Source organism: Callorhinchus milii, unplaced genomic scaffold (assembly GCF_018977255.1).
Source record: "Callorhinchus milii isolate IMCB2004 unplaced genomic scaffold, IMCB_Cmil_1.0 Scaffold4, whole genome shotgun sequence".
Taxonomy (NCBI): Eukaryota; Metazoa; Chordata; class Chondrichthyes; order Chimaeriformes; family Callorhinchidae; genus Callorhinchus; species Callorhinchus milii.
Genome location: NW_024704745.1, coordinates 24,083,978 through 24,110,022, shown reverse-complemented (window position 1 = coordinate 24,110,022; position 26,045 = coordinate 24,083,978). Strand labels below are relative to the sequence as shown.

At 37.7% G+C, this 26,045-nt stretch overlaps 1 protein-coding gene across 2 annotated transcripts; it reads left to right on the top strand.

Moving 5' to 3' along the window:
* Positions 1 to 915: 915 nt before the first annotated feature.
* LOC103177567 (B- and T-lymphocyte attenuator-like) lies at positions 916 to 25,709 on the top strand. Of its 2 annotated transcripts, none has more exons than XM_007891795.1 (6): positions 916 to 1,189; positions 13,869 to 14,204; positions 17,893 to 17,931; positions 19,411 to 19,557; positions 19,667 to 19,710; positions 22,967 to 25,709. In XM_007891795.1, the coding sequence occupies exons 1-6, from the start codon at positions 1,120 to 1,122 to the stop codon at positions 23,246 to 23,248; spliced, it is 918 nt and encodes a 305-aa protein (XP_007889986.1). In that variant the 5' UTR covers positions 916 to 1,119; the 3' UTR covers positions 23,249 to 25,709. The 2 variants fall into 2 exon arrangements, with proteins under 2 accessions (XP_007889986.1, XP_042190673.1); XM_042334739.1 differs by lacking the exon at positions 22,967 to 25,709 and adding an exon at positions 21,551 to 22,203.
* Positions 25,710 to 26,045: the final 336 nt, after the last annotated feature.

Genomic DNA, 26,045 nt, shown 5'->3' with positions numbered 1-26,045 from the left:
AGATTACATGGAACTTTTTGAAAAAGCAAAGGGAGTTTCTTACTGTGTCCTGGCCAACCATCCCTCAGAAAATAAGATAATTAGTCATTCACTGCATGGCTCGTGGTGGAATATTCCTGTGTGGAAATTGGCTGTTGGTTGGCTTACAAAATGCAGTTACTCCACTTTGCAGTAATTCTTGTGAAGTGCTTTGAAACATCTCGATGATGTGATAAGACCACTATAACAAATGCAAGGATTAATAATTGTATTCTTTTAAAACTACTAAATTAATAGTAATATTGCACACTGAGATTCTCGAAAAACTATACTCCAGTATCAATCGATGGCTTCAGGAGCAGTGAAGGTGTGCACTGGAGGAAAGAGAAATATATTCTTTAAAATGTTACTATGAACCAGCCTTCAGGAGGCACACAACCTTGATTTAGAAATGACATATTTCATCAAACCTTTCCTCTGCTCAATATATCCCTACAGGACTGCAGGCAACGTTGAGAATGATGTGTTTAGCACTGTAAGGATATTACTTTGTAAACCGTTAATAAAAGGGGGAAAGTTTCTTAGAATTATAATACTGCATAATAATGAGCTCAAAAGGGGATTTTATTGTAATTCAGGGTTAGATATCAGTCTTTTTCATATGAATGTGCCATTTTAGGAAAATTAACACAAAATATGTTTGTTTGACATATCCTTATTAATGCTAGGAGTTACAATGAGGCATTATCAATTGTGGAAAATAGATTTGGTAAAGAGATAGCTGGGGATGGCAGACAGGTGGAGAGACTGCAAACTCATATACAGGCAGATCATAATCAGAGTACAACACATGACCTAAAAGTATAATTTTAGCACTAAAAGTTAATGCATGATATTTTGCAAAACTAACCACAGAGTTGCGTCACTTCTGGTAGGTAGTGAGATCGTTCACACTGCAGCTCATTCGCACATTGCTAGTGATACAACAGAGAGAAACCATGTCAGTACTTGGTGGTTTAAAAGGATTTCATTTTAACTTCATGAATACTTTGTGAGAAGCATCGAGGAAGGCAAAAACTTCACTATTTTATGTTTTGGTGCTGATGTTAATGGTTAAATGCCTCTGTTTTTTGTAGAACAATGTGGCTCACCAAAACCTGCAAATATATTTTCAATGCTTTCTTGCTGCTGTGTGTTGTATCTTTACAAGGTAAGAATTCCAGTATCAGTTTCCATTGTTGTGTTGTTTTGGGTGAATTATTGTATTACTGTTGGTACTAGAACTATAATCCATCATAATTTTGACTGAGCGGTTAGAGCATTCGCTTTGCAAGCGAGAAACCTGGGTTGGATTACCGCCAGGGCGAAATGTTGGGCAAGCTTCCTTACTCCACACGCCTGTTTACCTAGCAGTAAGTAGGAACCTCGTTTTTAATCGATTGGCAGATTGCTTTTCTGGGGGTAATAATTTCTTGAAAAAAAATACTAAATAAGTGACTTCAATCCACGACTGTTTGTGGGACACTGCTGTGCAAAATTGGCTGCTGTGTTTTGTCCACAAAATATACTGTCAATTCATTTTACAGTATATTCTGTGAAGTGCTCTAAAACGTCTCGAAGAAGTGATAATGCACTATATCAAATGCAAGGATTATTATTATTATTCATTCTGTTAGTTCAGCAATTTATTTTGGTACAACGATAATCCTATATTTTTTGATCACACTTTCTGAGACTGCGAGAAATGACAGTTCATTTCACATACGTGGCAATAGTTTTATACGTGGATAATAAGTTTATGTATCAACATTAAACAGGGACAATGCTTGAAAAGATCTGGCAATGAAAAAAGCTTAACAATGACGAAGCCGAGCTGGGGGAAGGGAGGAGATGACCAAAAGCAGTCAAAGCAAAAGGTCTTCAGTCGTGATCTAAAAAAGGGGAAGGAGGGGGCAAGGTGGAGGAATTGAGGGAGAGAGTTCCAAAGCTTTGGAACATAGTGGCTGAAAATGTGGTCGCTGATGGTGGAGGGGAGGGAATGAGGGACAAGCTGGAGGCCAGAGCTAGCTGAGTGGAGGCAGTGAGTAGTGGAGTGGGAAGAAAGGAAATCAGAAAGGTGGAGAAGTGCCAGGTCATGAAGGGATTTGTAGACGAGTGAGAGGATCTTGAAATCGATCCATTCTGTAATAGGGAGCCAGTGGGGCCTGGCGAGGACTGGTGCGATGGGTATACCGAGTTTACTGTGGGTGACAATACAGGTAGTGGAGTTCTGAATCAGTTGTAGTTTGTTGATAGTGGAGCTGGGTAGACCTGGGAGGAGGGCATTTGAGTGGTTGAGGCAGGAGGTGATGAAAGCATGGGTTTTGGCTGCAATAGGGATAAGATATGGTCGAAGATGGCAACTATCAGCACCCTGGACTAGGGAAAAGAAGAAAAATATAAATTAGCTCAGATTACTTCTCCTGGCCACTATCCAATAGCCATTGCATAAGTGTGAATATCTTGTGGTGCCCTCCATTGTCGAATAGTTGCTAAATTTCAGACATACAAGAAGAATGATCATTTTGGTCAAGAAAAACCTTGGTCAGGCTCCAAGCACCTGTGAACCCATACCTCAGTAAGGCTTAGCACTTTCGGGGGAAGGGGACAGGATAAAGGGAAAATAAAGACAAATGGTGAAGTGCTTGCAACGTCACTGAAGCCTGGTCAACCAGGCTTCAGTGAGGTCTCAGCTGTATAATGTCATCTTATGTCAGTCTAGCTCTTAAGGGTCTGGATGCATTGTCAGAGATACTGTCCTTCAGATGACATGTTAAACCGAGGCGATGTTACAGATCCCATGGACTGTTGAAAGGAGAAAGGAGTTTCTCCTGGTGTCCAGGCCAACAATCTCTCAGATACAATTGTTTATTGTTTGTAGGACATTGTTGTGCACAATTTGGCTGCCATGTTCATCCACAAAGTACACAGAGCTAAATTACAGTATATCCTGTGAAGCGTTTTGGTATTTTTATAACAACTGTTACTCCCTCTTGTGTTATTTCCTTCCGACCTCTCCCGTTGCACCAAATATTGAACCAACCAAATAGCATTGAATAGAAAATAGAAAGTAGATGAGATAGTGCTGTTGTTTTTGACATGGTGAGGTTTAAATCCATTCTACGTGAACCAAAAAAGAACAACTTGTGGGACTTGTCACTAATTTTACGGAAATCGAAACACCTCCATGAAATAGCATTTACAGGAGCATCTACGAATACTATTTTGTAGTGAGAGGTTAATTTGCAATTGTTTCTTTGGTTGGTTAATATATTACTCCTTAGCCTTCTTTGCATGGATTTTCTACTCTACATTTTAGTCATAAACTAAAACTGACAGTTCTTCGAGAAGAATATATAAGATGCCCCTGAACATCAAGGGGATTTTAAACAATTTTTGACTATTTAATTCAGCAGTTATAATACAGCAATTTATCTCTGCACCCACAACAGAATCTGAACCCATAATTGGGCGAATGTAAGTGCTGAACTATTTCTGTGAATTTCAAAAATTATTGACAGCAATACTAAGAAAGGTAAACAAAGATGTTGGAGTTGGTGTTGATACACCCAATGTATGTCAGTCTGTCTCAGTTTGGAACACTTTCGCCTCCGAGTCAGAAAGCTATGGGTTCAAGCCCCATGTTGGGCCTTGGAACCCGTGTTGTTTATGCTGAGTCTCTTTCAGTAAAATTTGGGCAAATATATATTTAAAGGATAGTTACACTGCACTATTCAATTCTATCCATTTGGACAAGCATAGTGCAACATGCTGATATTCCAATGCAGTACTGGGGTTTATAGAATCATAGAATCATACAGCACAGAAAGAGGCCATTCGGCTCATCGCGTCTGCGCCGACTCCTAAAAGAGCAATCCAACTCAATCCCACTGGCCCGCTTTCTCTCCATTGCCCTGCAATCCTGTCCTCCCCAAATACCCATCTACTTCTCTCTTAAAAGTTGTTATTGAATCAGCTTCCACTACCCTTTCAGGTAATGCATTCCAGATCCAAACAACTTGCTAGGTGAAACTTTTTTACTAACCTCCCCTCTGTTTCTTTTAACAACTATTTGTGCAGCATTGTCGGAGGTGCTATTAAACCGTATGTCATTAACTATAATGATACAACAACAACAACAAGATTCCATTTATAGAGCGCCTTTCACGTCGGGAGGACGTCCCAAAGCGCTGGACAGTTGGGTCAGGACCCGAGCAGGGGGAAATGGTCAGGGTGAGGGAAGGGAGGGGGCGAGGAGGGCGTAGAGAGTTAAGAGGGGAGCTGAAGGCACGGTCAAAGAGATACTTCCTTTTGTTAGAAGAAGCCTTTGATGTTAGAATAATGTCTCAAAGTGCTTCACAGGATTTACAATAAAATGAAGTGATTGTATGCTTTGTAGGTGAGTGCGACAGCAATAACCCACAAACAGCTATGAAATTAATTTAAAATTTTACATGGGGAATTGCTGGGCAGGACACTGGAAGAAATTCTTTCTGAGTAGTGCCATGGGATCTTAAGCAACCATCAGGATCGCGGTTCAATGAGTCCTCAGAAGGACGGCACCTCCAAAATGCAGCGCATTCCCAGCAATGCACTGGAGTGTCAGCTGTGAATTCAAAGTCTTCAAGTGGAATTTCAGCCCATTGGCTTCTGACTTGGAGGGGAGAATGTACTATTTAGCTGGACAATTTCAATGTGTCAGTGGCTTACATATGGGGAACTCTCAGTCTGGTTTAGATACTCTTAAACATGGTGATGGGATTCTGTATGTGACCAAAACAAAACGTCAGCCTGACCTTGAAGCTCAAGTCCTAACACAGGCACAATAGAGCTACCAGCTGAACCAAAATGACACTTTACACAAGTGGGGCTACACGTTTTGCAGTAAATACAGAAATATATATGTATTGAGGTTCTTACAAAATTCTGTACATTTGGAATCTTTTACTCAGATTAAACTGAGCGATATGGCCAGGAAGCTTATTGTGTGATTCATATCAACACTGTAATCTGACACTTATTAGAAACAGAAGTTGTTCTAAATCAAAATTGATGCTCACTAGTGAATAACTGAGAATTCCTCATAAGATCATCTAAGAACACTAATTCTACTGAAAAATGTTCATGTTAATTTCTTGTATTTTGAATGGATTTAGTACCCTCAGAATGTATGATCTTATCATCAAGATTTCTCAGTTATTCAATAGTCAACACCAATTTTAATTAAGAATAACTTTTGTATCAACCGATCACTGGCCCCAAAGGTTATGCGGCCAGCAAAGTATCAAATGGGATTTTACAGTATGAAATATGCAGCTGGTCACACTATTACCACAATGAATCATAGAAAGTTTGAGCAGTGAGTTTCAGTGAAATTATAAACGAAAATTGATTCCCAATCACATTCAATATAACTCATAAGGTTTATTTTGTCTGAAAGACTGTTTGGGATTTCCAGTTTACTCAATCCAATAGTGGTTGGAAAATAGATCGATAACATCAATCTACCACCACTTTGTCAATATTCTCACTTCCTCTGCAAAAGTGTTGATTCCTTCTTTCTCTTAGTATCAGTCTTCATGGGACATCACAAATAAATCTGATCTTTTCCCAACTCATTGCACGTATACATACACACAAACACTTTCCATTTCTATCATGTAAGGGGTGATGCTAAAATCAGGTGCAGGATCTTAAACTCATGTGTCTCTTCCTCACCCAACACCTCTGAAGTCCTATTTTTTTTAATTCCATTTTCAGTTAGGTGATGAGATTTGATAACAACAACTTAATTTTATAGCATATAAAGTGTTTATATTATAACAATATTTGATGAGTTCAAGGCTCTCCAGGGCATGACTCACATGTGCTTGACATGCTCACATTTTGAAAGAATAAAAAATAAAGGTCTCAGTGCATAAATCTAGCATTGTGTTAGCTATTGTAGGTTCCATGTCACAGGGTTTGCCTGGAGCAAAGAGTGCCTAAATTTATAGAACAGATCAAATGTTGGTAGGCACAAACCTACCAAGGTGGTATAATGGGTTTTCCTATATTTTGAACAATACCTGAAAAACAATTGTAAATATGAATTCTGACATGCAAAGGAGACATTGATGAATTAGATCGGAAATGTTTATACTTCACCGGTTCTTAGACCTTTCCACTGTCGGGATGACTAATGCTGAAAGATTTGCTGGAATTCACCCAACACAAAAATTCTGAATTGAAAGCTTCTGTTAGCTGTTTGAATTGGTTCCTGAAATGTTATAATATTGCCACTGCAAGTGGCATAAACGTGCAGATGATAATTGAGTAAGTTCTGAGAGAATGGAATTGCTTTAATTTTCCTTGTGTTCTTTCTTAAACTTCTGGATAAAAGCCTAGCTACGAAGAGGGAATATTGGCAAAGGCAATGAACATTTATTGGTTGCTTTAAATACCTGGGATCCCCACATTTTCAGTGGCAGAGAAGTCTATGCAGAAGGCTCCATTGAAGAATGATTCAACAGAAATGGTATTGTCATTGGCAAAGCTCCAGATCTCCTCCAAGTCTGTAACTAATTAAAGCCTTTCAGTTGTCTGGGGCAATTGAGCTGGGGGTTGGCGTTGGGCCGAGGTGAAGAGGGCGAAGGGGAAAGATAACCAGTGATAATTATCACACCACCCCTTACAATTTTTCACCAAAACAACTTTAAGACAAGCCCTTCTTTTTCGTAGCACTGTTGCTGAAAATATGTCAGTTGCATTCAATGGTCTAATTCATAGAATGGCCTTTGGGAATCAGACTTCAATGCATGTGGAGTCACTAGCTTTGCTGAGGGAAGTGTCCTTTTAAAGGTTAGATTGAGCTCTGGGTTTCGACCAGTGGTGAAAGCCCTGAAACTTATGTAGCCCGTTAAAGCTTCGGGGAAATTCAATTCTTCCTGTTTTCTGCTCACGTAGCGTGACCCTACAGTAGCCCCACTATTATAGTAACATCAGTTACTCAACACCACATATGATATTTAATACAGTGACTGATCATGGGTTTAGAGAACAGGATACTCGTATCAGTAAAGAAAAAAATCCAAGGAAATCTGGTATTTTGCTAACTGGCATTCCTACACCACGACTTTTGAGATAGAAGTGCAATGGATGACATGGCTGGCATCCTGTCAAGAGTATTGGGGGAAGCCTCCTTAAGCAAACCAGGGGAGCAATCAATATGTTAAATAACATAAAGTCTAAATTGAGCATAAGTGTTAATCAACACCATAGATATTAATTTTACACATCGCAAAATGTATCCATTTGCACTTCTGTTCGAGCTTCCTCAGTGGTCTACTCCATTTCTATTTTAATATTTTAACCTTCATTTAATTTAACATAATATATTTCACTTTTTTTTTTCCTAAAACCACATTTAAAGACCTACACTTACCTTTTAGTCAGTCTGCCTTGAGCCTGGTGTCCATTTAGAACATGGCAACCACGTAAGAAAAAACTGTACGAGTTGGCGAGTTGGCTTTCTGTTGGCCTAGAACTAAGACAAGATAAAGTCAATTATTGATGTGATCATCTAATGTCTAAAGAACCTGGTCATTCCCACCTGAGAAAATTCACCTGTGGCACAGTGTCAAAGTTTAGCACTTCATTAAAAAAACGCAGCCAGTTGATGTTTTAATTATCTGCTGATCTGTGGGCGTATGACACCCTGACTCCATCACAATAGTTGAGTCTATCGATAACCGTGGCATTTGTTGGACTGCCACTGGTTAGTGGAGGACAGTTTATAATAATAATAATCCTTACATTTGGTTTGGTGCCTTTCACATTGGAAGGACATTTCAAAGCACTTAACAAGATATAGTATATATTTAGTGATTCTATATTTTGTGGGCAAATGCGGCAGCCAATTTGGAACAGCAATGTCCCACAAAGAATCATGGAATGAATGACCAATTTTATTTAGGGGAATGTTGGTCAGGACACCGGGAAAGAGAAACTCCCTTCTATTTTCAAATAGTGCCATGTGAATCTTGATGTTCACCTGAACAGGCACAAATGGGGCCTTGGTTTTCACATCTCATTACAAAGTAACCCCGCCTCCCCACCCACACACACATAGACACACACCTGCCTGGCTTGCTGGAAAGTTATTGGGATACCAATTTTATTTTTCAATTAAGCCTACATCCCACTAACCAGCTGTTCAAAGCTTTGTCCAGGTTGTGCCCAACCATTGTGACTGAGTTGGCAGGCCATGGGGTATGAGGAGGCAACATCTGTACAGCATTGACTTAAGTAATTGACAAAAAAGTCACAATTTTCACCTCTTTATTTTCATACTAACCTAATGAAAGGATGTGTCTGGCGCTGAATGATAATCTTTGCATCTAGTAATGATACCACATAATCTGATGTGTATAGTATTTGAAACCAGCAGGCATGATGACTAATATCTGTCAACTACTTAATTGACCGTTTTTTAAATCTTTGCTCAAATCGTGTAAACACACACAGTCATTCTGCTGCACACTGTGAAGTCTGAATCATTCATGAATGACCTGTTCTCTGAATGGTGAACAGATGTGAGCAAACAATAACACATTCCTTCATTGTGATGACTAAATAGTAAAGGAACTGTCATTCATCATTGGACAATCACCTTCTGATACACAGTCACTACACTTTACAGTAAATCCTATGAAGTACTTTTGAGACCTTTCAGTGATGTGATAATGGTTGTATCAAATGCAAAATTTGTCACACCTTGTCTTCACACAAATTCAACTGTTAAATTCAGACCACGGTCCACCAAACACTACACATGACATGAAAATTGTCATTCAGATACCATGGACAAGTTTACATAAATCAAGATCATTCCCAGTTTGGAATTTGCATTTGGATTTTCCCTTTTCATTCCCAGTTGGAACTTTTTGTTTCCTAAGGAAAGTAAAACAATCCCATGCACATAGTGTCATGTAAGCAATGGAGTGCTCCCGTGCTGTGTTAATATGATCCAGACAGTTGTATGTTTGGTTTTGCATCTATACTCACCTCTTCCTCTCCCTTTCTTCCTTGTTTCTTCCCAACTCTGCCGTTATATAGGCTCTTAGATATAATAATAATAATTCTTCATTTCATATAGCGGCTTTCATGTTGGGAGGACATCCCAAAGCACTTCAGATATACAGTAAAGTGGAGTGACTGTGTATTTTGTGGGCAAATGCCATGGGGCCTTTAACATCCACGTGAACAGGCAGAGCAGACCTGAAGGACAGCACCTATGAGAATGCAGTACACCCCCAGCACTGCATTGGAGTGTCAGCTTACAGCTTATGGGTTCAAGGCCTGACATGGTGATTGAACCCACAATCTGCTAACTCAAAGGCGAGAGTGCCGCAAACTGAGCCAGGCTACATTATCTTATGTGAAGTAAAGCATATAAATGCAAGTTGTTATTGTTGATGATTGATTGATTTATATTACATTTGCCTTCATTTTAAAATAATGTAAGTGGCAAAATGGTGTTCAAATCCTCAGGGATGCAACTCTGTTTTTTGCTGAACTCAAAAGGAGCAACGTTTCACTGCTGCTGACTCCTTGAAAGTTTGACGCCCTGGAGGTTTCTTTATTTAGCTTATTGGGATCAGGTTACTGCTCAGCTGTGGTGTGCGAGACAAGCCTCAGACAAATGTTATTTGGAGAGTTGGTGGCTGTTTTTCACAGCTGTCAGTTGTTCTTTTTCGTTCCCCGCCCAAACCCCTCTGTGCATCTATTGGTCTAGCGCCTGAATACACCAGGATTATTCTACATTAATTCTCCACTTAAAAGGCCACAATCACAGAGAGAAATTTCATCTGAGTCCAGAAATTCTATGTTCTTAGCGATTTTCTTAGCATCCAGAATTCCCAAATTCAGTCTTAATTTTGAACCTGTTTTTCTGTAGTTCTCAAAAGAATCGATAAAAATCTGCTTCAGAATGAAGGCTCCAGTTAAGAATTTGTCAAATTCCGCACACTGAATTGTTAACAGAATAATGTAAGTATAGATGCAGAAATTTTCTCCCTCCATCAGAGTTTGAAGTGGAAAATAATAATAATCCTTGCATTTGATATAGTACTTCCCGACATTTGATATAGACTTCCCGACATCTCAAAGCCCTTCACAGAATATAGTGTAAAGTGAATTGACTGTATACTTTGTGGGCAAAACAATAGTGTACTAGGCACAGTGACAGTGTGTGCACTGGGTGCAGATTTCTTGATGCATGGAAATTGGCTAAGTTAAAGCAGTTTAATAAATATGACAGGGTATTCTACAATCATTGGTAGATAACAGGGATTGGTGGGTGACAGCCATTGCTGGGTGAGAGCAATGTACTCACCACTGGCCTGGAAACATGCAGTTTCAATTTAGAAGTTGATTTTCCATTATAACCTCACACTTTCAAAGTCTGGATTTACCAATGACTGAAAGTTACACTTCCTGCCAGGTGTCTAACTGTAAGAGCATCAGAGGAAGAAAATACCATCAAACTCTTCCAGACCATTGCTAACACTTGTCTAGACTGTTTATATTTTGTTTCCCCTCTGACAAGCTCAGAAGTGAAAGTAATACTTGATTATTTTCCTTGATTTAGATATAACTCAATTACCACAATTTTAAACACAAAGTAAAATGTGTGCAGATGTTAGAACAGAACATCTCACATCCATTATGCTTTTAAAGCCTGGAGTTGGACTTTTTTCTATTACTGCCTCTCCAATAACAATAATACATCAGATCTTAGACTTACCTAGAACAGACATAGTGGACCTTAGATAATAATATTATTAATAATAGTAATATCTAGTCCGGTGTTATATTGTTGGATTCTCACAATAAACTATTTTCTGTTCACGGAATTCAAACAATCTGACAGATGGAGTCAGGGATATCTTAATTCTCCGCTAAATCTTAATTAAGATATTCCTGATTCTGTTTAAGTGGAGAATTAAGTGCTGACCACTGAAATCCATCAAGAAAGATGAGGCTGCTCAGTGTGGCATTGGTGTGCACAAGGAGAGTTGGGAGTAGGGAGATTACATGCAACCTGCAGAAATTTTTGGTCCAAGGGATTTTTTTTATTTTAGGTTTTGTGCCTAGTCTGGCTAGGTTGGAATTCCAGATACTCAAGAGTCCAGTAAGACGGGTTTCCCTGTAATCCTTACATTTGGTATAGTATTGCCTTTCACATCAGGAGGACATTGGAAAGCACTTCACAGGATGTACTGTAAAGTGGAGCAAATGTGTGTTTTGTGGCCAAACGTGGCAGCTAATTTGTGAACAACAATATCCCACAAATAGCCAGGAAGTGAATAACCACTCTTATTTTGGAGGGTTGTCAGCCAGGACACTTTACAAATAGTGTCATGGGATCCACCTGAACAGGCAGATGGGGTCTTGTTTTAATGGACGGCACCTCCAATAACGCAGCACACCCCAGCACTGTGCTGGAGTGTTGGTTTAGGTTATACAAGTTCCAAGTCCCAATTTAGGGCTTAAACCCACAATTTTCTTACTCAGAAGTGAGAATGTGATCCACTGAGCCAGGGTGATGCACTGAGCACATGAAAGATGAAAAGGCAGAGAAACAGAAAAGCTTCAATGCTTACATGAGTTAATTCCAGCATGAGTCAATTCTGTTTCTGTGCAACATATGAATCACTTCAAAAAGAGGCACCATGATCTTAAATCTATTTTATATGATGCCTCTTTTGAAGTGGTTCAAATGCAGCACGGAAACAGAATTAAGAATTCTGATTGTTTAGAACCATAGAAATTCACAGCAAAAAAAGGCCATTCAGCCCACCGTGACTGTGCTGGCATTTTGAAAGAGCTATTCATTATTAGTGATAAACAAAACATAGGGTGAGATGACAGAGAGGTACAAACTAACACTGTATTGCAATGTGTACGGCAATGTTGTGCAACTATTCCAGTGATAATTTTTATATTCAAGAATAATCTTATGTAATCGGTTTAATTTCAGTTTGACTCTTACCATCTGTTCCCTGTTGAAGAAATCACAAACTGACCATTAGACAAGATAAAACCCAATGCATCTGAATGCTAATCCAAAACCAAACAGTAAATGAGTTATTAATCGTTAATCTGTTTTATTCTTGTTTACGAAAGTTACTCCTTCCCTCCTTATTTACCTTAATCTCCTAAAAACGTTTGACTGTGACTTCAATCACCTGGAAATTGTCCCATTTCTTAAATGCCCTTTTAATTTAACTAAGTGACAATATGAATTAACATTATATTTAATTGTGTATTGCTACACCTCTGTTGTGCAACTATTAAAATTTATTATTTTTAAAAATGTGGTCACTCAACCGACGACTGTTTGTAGGACACAGATGTGTGCAATTGGCTGCTACGTTTTGCCCATAAAATATACAGTCAATTCACTTTACAGTACATTCTGTGAAGCGCTTTGAGACAGCTCGAAGATGTGATAAGGTTGTATATAAAATGCAAGGCTTATTATTATTATTACTGTGCACGGACACATATATCAGTGGTAGTCAATAACAGTCACTTGCAGAGTTTTAATTTTGGAATTGAATCCTTAAGTAAATTTTCTTCTAAAACAAAAATAATACAGATAAATTATGAATTATTTAAAGTACTCGCAAGGGTAAAATTAAAGAGCTGCAATTGTTCAAAGGTTAAGTTAAAGGCATTATAAAATATAGTTTGTGAAAGACAGAGGGAAAAAATTAATTTGAAAAGCACGTAGGTAAAATCCTCAGTGGTGAAACCATCCTGCACATTGTTAAGATAATGAAAGGGGTGTAGCTTTTAGAGAGCCCTACCATCATCCTTCCCACATCCTGTTTGAAATTGTAATTACAAGATGACAAACTAAAACATACAAACTGCAGCTTGTATATTACAAAACACAACTTGTACACATTGGTATGGAGGCAAAATGTTGAAATTTAAAAGCAATCAGTGCTGAAAAGGTGTCTTTTGATTACATTTACGCTTCTATTTTTGTGACGAAACAGGCAGTCAATGGAAAATGTTTTATTCAGATCCAAATCCTCATTTACTCTGTGCGATCAAGTTATGTTTATTATTTATATTAAATGTTTTGAGCACGCGTATGATCAAACATATGATCATTTCATGACCAAGGTTACATCTGTACATGTCTCAGTCTTATTCTGAGATTGAGAGATCAACATCACATATTCTTTTTTGTTTTACTCAATAATTCCTCTCAGTGTGCTCCATTCTTACTAAACCACCATCTCGCAGAAATTCACTGCAAAGTGCATGGTTCGGATCTACACGACTGATGGCAGCATAAGGAATAAAGTGCATTAAAGTTTTTAAAATGTTTTAGAGAAGAAAAGTTTAATTTATTAAATAAGCACAATCCACACGATAAAGACTCATGTCTAAGGTGATGTATATAAACCACAGTTTATATATCAGTGTTAACCTCAAAATGGCATCTTCTAAACAATGCTAAAAATATAATTAAAACATCCACTGGTCTTCCTTCAACTCTCCTGTTGAATTGGTTGATTTAGAACTGCTGGATGGAGCTAGGGAATTCCAACCACAAAAAACATGTGATGTGTTGCTCTTTGTCCTCCTGTTATGCTTTAGGAATACACAACTGGCTGGTATAACTATTGCAAATTAGATATCTTTCGATATTGTCATTAGAGTTGTAATTAGTGCTTATGAAGTTCTAGAATTTCAATATCATATTTCCAACTCAATATGAAATAAACTGCTTAATCCACATCTTCATCTAGTAATTATATTAAACAAAGCTTTAAACTTTTATTTTTCAGGCCATGAAACCCTTGATTGTACTCTGGATGTGGCTTATTTGAAGCAGACGATCAATTTAAATGTTGGACAACATCTAATGCTGAATTGCACAGTAGATTTTTGTTCTACGAATGGACAACTGTCGACAGTATATTGGTGTAAATTTTCTGGGATCAAATGTAACCAGTTGAATACACATATTCACAATGGAGGTGCGAAATTTCAGAACAAAACAAGAATGCTTGTGATTTATGAAGTTTCTTCTGTTAACCTCAATGATAGTGGTACATTCCAATGTCAAGCTCATCAAGGAGTCGAATTATCAATAGGTCATTCCATCACTGTGCATGTGCGAGGTAATTAATGATATTTATTATCAAATGTTTGCAGCCAAATCTTTCTTTTATTCCAAGGTCGCCCTGAAGTAAAAAGACAACATTGATTTATTTTCTCCAACTACCTGCTCCAACCTTGATCCTCCTTGATGGGGGGGAAGTGATAAGCGAGGTCTAATTGGAGCTGAACAAGCTCAAGGTGACACAGTTAGTAACTGAGTACTGGAATGGAGTCAACACCCTGTAACAGTCTTTGCAGTCTGTTTCCTGAGCCAGGTGGGTCTGCAATACTCCAGTGCACTGCTGATGACATGCCAGTCAGCCTGACCATTTACTATTTACTGGGGGTCAGGGAATCTTCCTACTCAACTCATATTAACCCTGCAAGCCAAAGCCCTAATGGTTAGGGTGGCCCTAGCTGGGCAAGCAGCGGGAAGTTTGCCAGATAATGCTTTCAATGGCAAGCTATACTTTTGCAGGTTAAACTCCAGCAGTAGCCCAACACACACCTTGGGGTCCCCAAACCTTGGCTCTTGCCAATCTATGCCTATTACTCTTCAGAATAAGGCAAGCAGGGTGCATTCTTCTGAAGAGACAGAGAGAGTGTGTATTCCATTCCACACACAGGACTCTCCATGTGTAGTTGGCATGCATGGAATTCTCAGTTTGGTTTGGATACTCATAAACATGATGATGGGCTTCAGTCAATGTCAGACACCAGGCTGACCAAAAAGAATACTTCAACCTCTGCATCCCCACCTCTTATACAAAGTGTGAGGAGCTAAAATACTTTTTTCCCCAAAATCAAGGTCTCTCAATCTTTGTCCTACCCTCTTACTACTACTCACCTCTCCAAGAGTCGTTCATCCCTAGCTTTCCTCTCCTGCCATTTCAATACATACCCCATATGTGCTTGCCAGCTGTCTGCACCTGTTCCCTGTTATAGAATCATATCACAGGAGGCCATTTAGCAAATTGTATCTGTTCTGGTGCTAGTGTTTCCAATGGACCTAGCTACTCCATTTCCATTCACCTCTTCTTTGGCCATAACAATAATGACCAACTGCATCTATATGTTGCCTTTCACATCAGAAGGACAGCTCAAAAGCACTTAATATTGTTGAATATTGTTTTTCAATATTTATCAAATTCTTTTTTAATTTATAATAATAATAATCATGGATTGATTAGTGACCAATTTATTATTGTTTTTTTCTTGAGGGATTATTATCAGACATGTGGAGTAAGGAAGCTTGCCCAAGGTTTCGCCCTGCTGGGAATCAAACCCAGGACTCTCGCTTGCGAAGCGAGTACTCTAATCACTGAGCTACAGCACTCCACAGATTGTGTTATTGACTCACCATCAATAGCCATTTGTGATATGGATTTCCACATTCTATCAAACCTTCAGGGGGAAAAAATCTTCTTCTTTCTTTCTTTTAGTGTTAATTCTGATTAGTGTTGGCTCACTAATCAGCAGAAAAGTATATTTCTATTTACCTGATCAAAAGCTTTGTTCGTTTGAAAACGTCATCAAATCCCCACGTACCATCCTCTGTTCCTTCAGTAACAGTCCCATCGCCTGTATAGGGGGAGTATCATCCTGGCTCAGTTGGTTGCATTCCCCTTTGAGTAAGAAGTTTGTGGGTTCAAGCCCCCAGTTGAGATTGAACTAATTCTAGGCTGATACCATAATATAGGCGAGGTGTTAACCTGAGGTCCCCGTCTGCCTGTTCAGGTGGTGATTAAGAATCCCTTAGCACTATTCGAAAAGTGAAAGGAGTTTCTCCTGGTATTCTAGCCAACAATTGCCCAGATAAAATTTACTTCATGACTGTTTGCAGGATATTGTGACGCAAAAATTGGCTGCAGTGTCACCTACAAAGAGCAATCACAATACAGTAAATCTTGAGAAGCGCTTGACATGTCTTTCTGATGTAACAGGTGCTGTAGCCAATGCAAGTATTATTACATCTTTTCAAGAAACATTCTCTTCTCAATGGTCCACTTTGGTGGGATCATTCTCTCATATTTCTTCTCTTCCCTCAACCATCCCCAACACTACATCCCCTGGAAAATGGAGCACTTCAATCAAGGCTCCCTTGTTTTAAAATTGCTAAGCCAAAGCAGTCTTGTTGCAAAGTTTATATATGTTTAAAACAGTTCATCATCAATTTTTCCCATTATAGAATTCCCTAACACAAAAATCTTTACGTTTGATGATTGTGATTTTAATTTTAAGACTTTTTTCTTCTTCAATTCTCTTCATCTCTCCTCCCCTGAAAGTAATGACTCACAGAACATAATTCCAGAGGCACAGGCCATCCCTTCGATGTGTGAGCACAGATAGCAAGTGCCAGCAGGGTATACGCCTGCAGGGTGGTGGCACACCAGAACCCGGTCCGGTCCTCATCAATTAAAACAATACCAGTTCCACATACAGAGGCATCAATCTTACTATCCTCCCAACCCCTCTGTTCCCCATTTTGTTACTGGCTGGTAAAAAAAAAACACACAATCTATAAATTACCCTTCGAAAACAAGTAAAATAAAACATTCTCCCGGTTACTAGGGAGGGAAATCAGCCTTACATTACAATATTTTACTCCTTCCTCCCCCCTCTAAAGGGGCAGCAAATAATCTTCCAATTAGCACTTAGTACCAGAAGGATACCAACCCATCCACCTTCTTCAGAAGGCTGCCAGCAAGGAGAGGAAATGAAAGACTTCTCTTCACTGGAAGGGAAACAATGTTCCCCCTCCTCCACCAACACCCACAAACTGGGATATTTCAGAACGGATACCTTAATAAATACAAAAACAGAGAGAGCTGGGAAAATTCAGCAGGTCAGGCAGCATATATAGAGAAAGGAAAGTGAGTCCACGAAGGGTTGTGGACCCGAAACATTAACTCACTTTCCTTTCTCTATAGATGCTGCCTGACCTGCTGAGTTTTCCCAGCTCTCTCTGTTTTTGTTTCAGATTCCAGCATCTACAGTATTTTGCGTTTTGTACCTTAACAAATAGTCTCTTTGGTGACCAGGAGTACATCATCCTGAATGACCCCACAGGAACTCCACTGCAATGCAATTTCCCTGAGGAGGAACATCCCCATGGAATTTCAACAAGATTCTTCATTAAGGAATCCCGATAAATAACAATGCAAGTTAGACTCCCTGGTGGGGAGAGGTGTTTAGGTTGCAAGTTTGTTGTCATGTATATTTCTGAGTATATTCTTGTTCATGTTTTCTCCTCTCTGCCTCCTATTGTTGCATCAGATTGGGGTCAAATTCCAAGTGGAGGATGTCACAATTGCGGATTATTCCGATGCTGAACACAAAGTGTTGAAGTGACTGTGGGCGAGGGGTCAGGTTCATTCACATGTTAGATACAGATTCGCCAGCAAACCGACTAAAACTTATGGCCACGAATGCCAACCTGAAAACCCTCAGCTCATTTTTTCAGCTCATTTACATTTGTTAAATTGTAAGATTTTGCCCATGTTTCTTAACAGGTGAACAGTCACCCTGTGAAATGAGCTCCAGCCTACACCTTTGATTTATTTACAATTGGTGGGGAAGGGGTGGGAGAAAGGCATTGCTGCTGGTTTACGCTGGGTGTGCTGCATGGGCAAACCTCCACTTGTCTGGTTTCTGTCCATGATTATTGTCAACATTTAGTCACTTTCTTTCTGCATTTACCCATTTTAGAGAATCCAACAGAGGCACCTCATGCAATCAATATAACTGGTGAGTTCTTTATTTGTTGCTATACCTTTAGTCAATTAAATTAATATCAACATTGTTGGCATTAACTGATTCCCTTCCCATTGCTTTTTCTTACTAAATTAGTACAATTCTCAACTGATCTATTGTAAGGAGTATATAAGTCATGGAATCACCTTCTAATTTTTTTCTACAACACTCAAAGTTTATATACTGTACTACACTTCACATAGTAATGTCTCTGATCGCCTTTTAGAGACAATCAATCATGTATCATTCATTAAGTGGCCAAGAGTGTCACTTATAGGGATGGCATGTGGGTCTCAAGCTACACTAAAGTAATTTATCCACCATTTATCCAATCACCTCATTTTTTTAAAATAAGAATTTGGTCACTAAATCCATGACTGAGTGAACATGCTGTGTGCAAATAATATTACAAATATCTTGCTATCAGTTTTATGGGAAAAATCTTGTTGCTTTCTCTACTGTCTTAACAATAACGCAGTCCCAGTAATCACTAGGGTGAATGTACCTTTAGAAGAATATTGAGACTGATAATTGCATTTTATTATTTTTATTTTTGATGGCACACCAATAGCACATGAAATACAGTTACATCCCAGTGTATCCTAGATCTTCATTACAGTGTATTTGTGGTCTGTTTGTAAGTACAAGTAATTGCCTCTAATCTCCACAAACAAAATGCTTCAACTACGAACCTCAGAAGAACACACCCTATTAAAACAGTGTGTGATATTTTCTATTTCCCATACCATCCATCATTGCTGTGAGCACAATTGCAATTTAGTCCTCCATTAACTACAACAGTCACTAAATTGCAATAGGTTAAAAATTAATTTCAAATGTGTATTTTATAGCCACAGGTGAAAGAGGCTTTCTTCCCATTGACATGGGCTGAATTCTAACAGAATACTAGACTCAAAGCTAGCATGAGTCTAGTGTATATTCAGTTACTCTTTACTCTCTCTTTGCTTGTCTCCTCAACATTTTCTTTCCCTAAATTTTCTTTTCTGGTTATAGTTCCCTGCGATTTTGTGTTTCTTTTCTTGCTCTCTCTTTGTGTTTCCCTTCTTTGCTTCTCACATTCTTAGTTTCTCTTTTTCCTTAAGTAAGCAGAAAAACAAACCAGGGAACAAGGGAAGGCTATCAAGCTGGCTCCTTGCACAGTTTAATGTAGTCTATCTATTGTACAATGCCCAAAGCACACACAATGTGGCAAATCTGCTTCACTTCATTTAAGGTTTAGAAAAAAATGTAGTCTGGGGCACAGGAGATTGAGTGATATTTAAAATTTTGAAGGGCCATACTTTCCAGCATAAGACAGCTATCAATTCAGGAGAGTTGAAAACTAAGTTGAAAGATGACTTTACAATGTAGGTAACTTATAAAGTGGGCCAACGATGCCTTAAAAGAATGCAATGGAATAAAACAAATTGTTCTATGTATGTTGCTATATTGCTTATTTTGTTTTGTTTACAGCTGCTGTGACAAACAACACAATGAGTACTACACAAGCTTCCATGCAGACCCCTAGTTGGATTTTGTATTGTCTCATTGGTTTGGGAGTTGTGGCTGCAATAATATTTATTGTAATGATAACATATTTTTGCCTCAGAAATATTGAAGGTAAGAATGTATCAGGTGAATTAATCAATATTTTCATTCAACAATTACCCCATTTAAGAAAATAATTAGCTCTTGCTTTGATATGTAACTTATTTTTTTACTTTTCTAGATCCCCTTGAATCAAAAGAAGACAGGAAAAAAAGCAAGCACAGTGTAAGCCTAACCTTTATAACATCTAATGACTTCAGAGAGAAAGCAGAGATTTGAAATTTAAATTATCAATTTTCTTCATTATTGTATTATCTCTGAACAGCATTGAACTAAGCCCATTTATAAAAGAAGGGATTTATAAGGATATTGTCCTTTAAGACACTTTGAAATTATCTTGCCCTTTCATATAACAACAGCTTGGATTTATATAGCGCCCTCCACACTGGACGGCATCTTAGAGCGCTTCACAGTGATGGATCCCGGGGCCGAGCCAGGGGGAGGGAAGGAAGGTGACCAAAGGCGCGATCGAAAAATTGGAAGAGAGGGGGCGAGGTGAAGTGAATGAGGAAGGGAGTTCCAGAGTTCCATATGATATTTTTCCCTTTCTGCATTTCACAAAAAGTTAGAGAAACTTAAAACTGTATCTTAAGAATTTGCCAAATTCTGATGCTCTGAAATGCTGCATTAATAAAGTACATCTAGACTCAGGAGGAATTTCATTCCCACATCTCGATTCCTCTGTGTGAAGAGGTAACCATTGGTGTATTCACCTGATGACAAAAACCTATACAAATTCTTCTTGTAGGGAGAGTTTATAAACCAAGAATCTAGAAGTCTTTACAAATAAAACAAAATGAAAGGTTGCTTAATGCTTCAGGTTTAACCCTTCACATTGTTTCCATCAGCTGCTGGTTGGCATCCTGTTTTCCAGTATTTCCTGTTTTTATTTCTGATTTCCTGCATTTGCAGTTTTCTTTCTTTCTCTCATATATCAATATAAAATTCCCACCAACCCCCATTCCCCATTAATTTAATCTGTGTCTCTATCTGAAAGTTCAAGTGAACGCAAACCCAGAGAAACACTGCTGATAGATGACCTCCAACGTGACCCTTTCTGCCACAACGTCTTCCAGTATAAACCAACCACAGCCATAGTTTAGTCTGTATCCTCCCCGCCATAGTGTATTCCTGTAGTGCCCAACCACAGACACCCTTTCTGCCACAGCATATTACCGAACCACATCGCTGTACTTTCCAAATACACCCCCGATGTATGTGTCATAGGATTCTTATAATGTATAGTTGCATTAAAGCAGGTTGTAGCTTAATAGATAGATTATTCTACCTTCCTGGGCTAGAAAAAAATGAATGAAAGGCAACACTGAGAATGTCCCCTCTTTTTTAAGATATAGAAGTTGTGATGTTTTCTACATTTTTCCTTCAAACCAGTCAGCTTTTATTTTGACTTCCTCAAAAGCAGTCTGATAAACGCAAACAGGAGATGACAAAAATACTTGAAGTACAGCCATCCTAAATTTTAAAAAATCTACAATAGTTGAAGTTCTGATTTAAACCCACACAAATGTTTCTGCTCTGAATCTGATTTGATTAGGATTGATTTTAAATGAGCATCGGTGAAAGATAAAAATAAAATAATAATATAATCATAATAATCGCTACATTTAGTATAGTGCCTGTCACTTCAGGAGGCCGTCGAAAATGTATCACAAGATATACCGTAAGGGGGGGGTGACTGTGTATTTGTAGGCAAATGCAGCAGGCCATTTGCACATAACAATGTCCCACAAAGAGCCATAAAATGCAAAGATTTCTATTTCCGCACAGCATTCTTATATTATCAGTTCCCTTTGAGTATGTAGTTATTCAGACAACAACGAGGAGAAAAAGTGAGTCTAAGCACTGGCTTCGGAAAGCAGCCTAAAGTGAAGCCAAGTGCGACCAGGACCTCACAGTGTGTGGCAATGTCATACATGGCCTCTTCTTATCTTAGCTATTAGTATTTTTGTTTATTTTTAATGATAATTTTAACATTTATTTCCAGTTGGACTGCTCCAGAGCTGAGTCAGACTGTGGAAAGTGAGAGACTGAAAGAAACTGTGCATATATCAGGTGGCTTATAATAGATTAGAGTCACTTAGAAAAATGTTATCATTTTATCATAATCCAAAAGTTATTTAGTTACTGCAGCATGGATACCAACTGAATGGGTGACTCAAACACTGATCTTACAGAGCCTGTTAGTTTCTATAAGGGTTGTTTTTTAAAAAAGAAATAATCACATATCACATTAAGTAATAATTGATGGTTTACACTGGGTGTGAGACATTGAGAGAAGATCACTTATTACCTTGTTTGCATTTCTAGTTGTCTGCAAAATAGTTGTTAGGTTTGTTTTAAAATAGCCATGTCAGGAATTTTCATAGAAGGAATATGCAGTGGCAACTGTAATGACATTACCCCATAAAAGATTCAAAAAAGATGTGAAATTCACACAAAATCAACTGGCAATAACTCCACTGAGATTAGAAGGTGTACGAGTAGAAAGGCAGCTTGCTGATAGGAACAAAAGGGATTGAATTTTTTTTTAGATATACCTGATGTAGAGTGACTGTTAAAGGCCAGGCGGGTATTACAGAGAATGTTGCAAAGACAGAGGGTGTTACAGAGAATGTATGTTTCCCATGGTCAAATGAAACTCCAGAGGCAAGAGTGCCATGTTTAGTGAATCAGTTATCCATTTTGGACAGTAGTCAGTAGTTTCCTAGATATGTCTATGCTGTCAGAAATGGGTTCACAAACCAACTATGAAAATATGAATTTTCTTCTCTTCCTATTACTTCACTCACATTGTGGTGTGTGACAAGGCACATGACCAAATACAACACTGACAGGTTCCTGCTCCATTTGGACCTGTTTGAAGTTTCCCTTCAATCCTCACAAATAAGTTTGTTGTTTAATTTCACCCCAATAAGATGAACTCTTCATTGTTTTGTCTCCAGTATAAACAATCATAGCTTTGCAATGTCTCCTCTTAGCTCAGGAACATTAAACCATATATTTAATAATTAGGCCATTTTTATACTTTCCTCAAAGCTAACATGTCCTTTATATCTAGTATAGACACTAGAACATATTCAAAACTCCAAGTACAGTACAAATGCTTTGCATAACCCTACTGTAACGTTCTATGACTTATTCACGCTTCTTATAGCTTTATAACCTAAAATCTTATTTGCCTTTCTTGCTGCTACTATAAACTACTTATAATTTCAAAGAGCTATCTACCCATACCTTCATATCCTTCTTCTTCTGTAAAAGCACATTATACAATATGAGTGATCCCATCTGTTTTAAATCAAGCATTCAATATCTCATAGTATGTTTCTCATTTGTATTGTGTTTGACTATCATAAAATCTGTTCTGCATAAACTAATGTTTTATTTGTTTCATTTTAAGACTGTGGCAGAAGCAAATGGAAACTCTACTATCTATGAAAATGAACTTCCTGAAAGGCCGCGTTTTTCTGATCCAAATTCCATTTTTGCTCCTACCAATAAAAATCATCATACTCACAGTCCTTCTAGACCTTACACAAATCAAGTGTGTTTCATCAACGTACCTGTGGATGACCCGATTATTTATGCCTCATTGAATCAATCTGCTTTATCGAGAAAACGATCAATTATCTTTACTGAAGAGGAAACCACAGAATATGCTGCAATAAATATTAAAGTTTAAAAAGAATGTTAAGAAAAAGGCATCAGGGGATGAGATTATCTTTTGGTGGTGCTTTTAGGTTACCCTTTCTCTGAATCTCAATGCTATTTCAATGGGTTATCTGTTTGCATGCTAACTATTGACATTTCTCATTTGAACAGCAGTGTGGTGCTCAATATATTTAATCAATATGAAAAAAACAGACTATTAGTCCATTAGTGTCTGGTTGTGAGATTGGAATTATCAAATGGCAGACTGAAATTTGAGCATTGCATCATTATCTGCAGTTGCTTGCTTATTGCAATCAACATAGTAAAAGGTGTACATTTTACTTTGGTTACTTGATGCAACAAACAGACCAATCGGTGGAACAAAGGACACTGCATTCAGAGGACTAAGAAAATACATTTTTAGAACTTTCATTCCAGAGATTGTTCATATTTTAATATTTTAAAATAAAAGCTATCAGATCAGCGATGAATATACATGGAGCTTTCCAAAGTCATTCTTAAAATTTGTAACCTGTAATAATCTATTACAAGAAGAATGATTTTCATCTAACAACTGTGCTGAATTTAATTTTTTTAACAAACAGATTAATAACTTAATTGAATCAAATGCTTTAAATGAACAATATTACACAGATTAATATTAGGAGATGAGAATAAATCGTGTGTTAAATATTGGTCATTTTTGCATTTTTGTTTCAAAATTCATTCTAAAAGCTTCAAAACTGTAAGCATTTGCATTGACTAAAGGGAATTTGTTGCTTAAATGAAACCTGTTCCTGCAATACACAGTGTTTGGACACCTCTCTTGTATTTGCCATCATCCTTCAACAACTTTTTTCTGTTTAAATACAAATCTTTAAAGGCAGATGTTTAACTGTACCATGCTGATACTTTAACCATCTTTCAATAGCATTTAAATTTAGTGGAAAGCACATTTACTGCATATGTTCAGAATATGCAGTGTCATAACATTTTGAGTATTGATCACAATTAGTTTATACGGATTCATGTCTGCATGTTGCAGTGGTTAAAAAGTGCAATAATTTAATTTAATCCAATGGACCCAGGGGAAATTAATTAGAGAAAGGAGGAGTGTATCTATAAGAAATTTCACAGGAGCAACCAATGACTGCTTCTTGACACAACTTGCAAAGCAAAGTATTGGCCAGATATTACATGAGATTGTTTTCCTTCTCGTCAATAAACTTACCAATGGGATTTTCCTATTACCAGCTCATGCCACTTAGATAGGTAACTTATCAACAATAAGAAAATCTTCCCCATAGTGTTTAGCAGTCCACCACATCTGATCAGTAACCCAGATACTGCTTCAGTGACCAGTGAATAGTTTATCTCACATACTGTATTAATGGCTAAGAGCAAAAAGAGTAATAGAGATGCATGGTTTGGGGAATTCAAACTTCTGTGAAAATAGCTTTCAGGAAGACTAAGTGATAACACAAAACTCAAAAAGGCAGTTCAGGTTAATTAACTGGAATATTAAATGAAGTTAAGAAAAAAGAGAGAAGCAAATTTTAGACAATTAAAAATTCAGAGACATGGTTTTGGCTATGTTAGCACAGGATGGTGTTTTAATGACCAAATATATTCATTAAGGAATAGAAAACGAATGACAAGTGCATGACAGATGTGTTAAACAGAAGTTTCACAACATTTTTCACAAATAAAAGCTGTGGTCAAATTCCAGATCCTGCTGTTTTGCTTCACAAATATTTAATACAAGTAAAGTATGTCGTCTGTACATAGGCCATAGAATCATAAAAATTTACAGAACAGTTTTCAGGTCAACCAGACCTTAGACGAATGTACTAGTTAGTGCAATAGGAATTAGGCTTTGGTTAATATTGTTTGCATGCCATAAACCCTATGTGAGAACTGGAGGGTAGCATGTCTTTACATACTGTAACAATTGGTGGTAGTGAAAGAGAGCACAGAGTACCACATATTTTCTCCCACTTAAAAATCTTTTACACCTTTGTTCAAGACAAGTGAAACTAGTTAACCTAACAAAACTTGAGAGCAATATGTGGGATATTATTATCAATCTTTATCAGGAGAAACCCAGATCTACAAATCAACTTTGATTTAGAATAAATAATTGCTCATGAATCTACTGAAATTAATTGAGGAAATAGTTAAACTAGTGGATGAGGGAAATCCAGCATACATAATGTACAGGATTTTCAAAAGATATTTGATATTATTCCACAAACAAGGCTTATGATCAACAGTCATGGAGCTAATCGTGAACCAGTTTGGAAATAGAAAGCAGAAAGTAACGATTGAAGCAGATGGGTCAAAGATATAAAAGTAGAATCATCCTACTATTTGTGAAAGGTTTGTGAAAGCAGTCTGGAATATACATTGATCGGTACCATCAGCCAGTGGAATTAACCGTTTTTACTGTATAAGAACCAAATTGTTTTATTTATCAGCATAGTGTTGTGTTCCTAAAATATATCAACTATAGTGAAATGTTATGGTTATTATTGGGAACATAAAGTAAGTCAGCCACTTTCTGATAAGCACTTGGATTTTGGATAGCAGAAACCTATCTTCCCGATTCTTAAATATATATGCGTTTATCACTGTGTTTAATGAAGAACCTATTACCTTTGGCACCTAACTCAAAATATTTAAATAATTATCAATACATTTGTTAAGTGAACAGAAATATTTTGAGATTTTCTATCTACATTGATTATAGCCTTAATTGTTAACTGGATAACGTTAACTATTAGCTCCTGATCAGCACCTTTTTTTTAAGACCAGATTATATAATTTAC

Excerpts from the sequence above, each read along its gene's own strand:
- LOC103177567 (XM_007891795.1), top strand. The coding sequence starts at position 1,120 with ATGTGGCTCACCAAAACCTGCAAATATATTTTCAATGCTTTCTTGCTG. Across the intron at positions 19,558-19,666 it reads TTGCCTCAGAAATATTGAAG|ATCCCCTTGAATCAAAAGAA; the intron begins GTAAGAATGTAT and ends TTACTTTTCTAG. Across the intron at positions 19,711-22,966 it reads GGAAAAAAAGCAAGCACAGT|ACTGTGGCAGAAGCAAATGG; the intron begins GTAAGCCTAACC and ends TTTCATTTTAAG.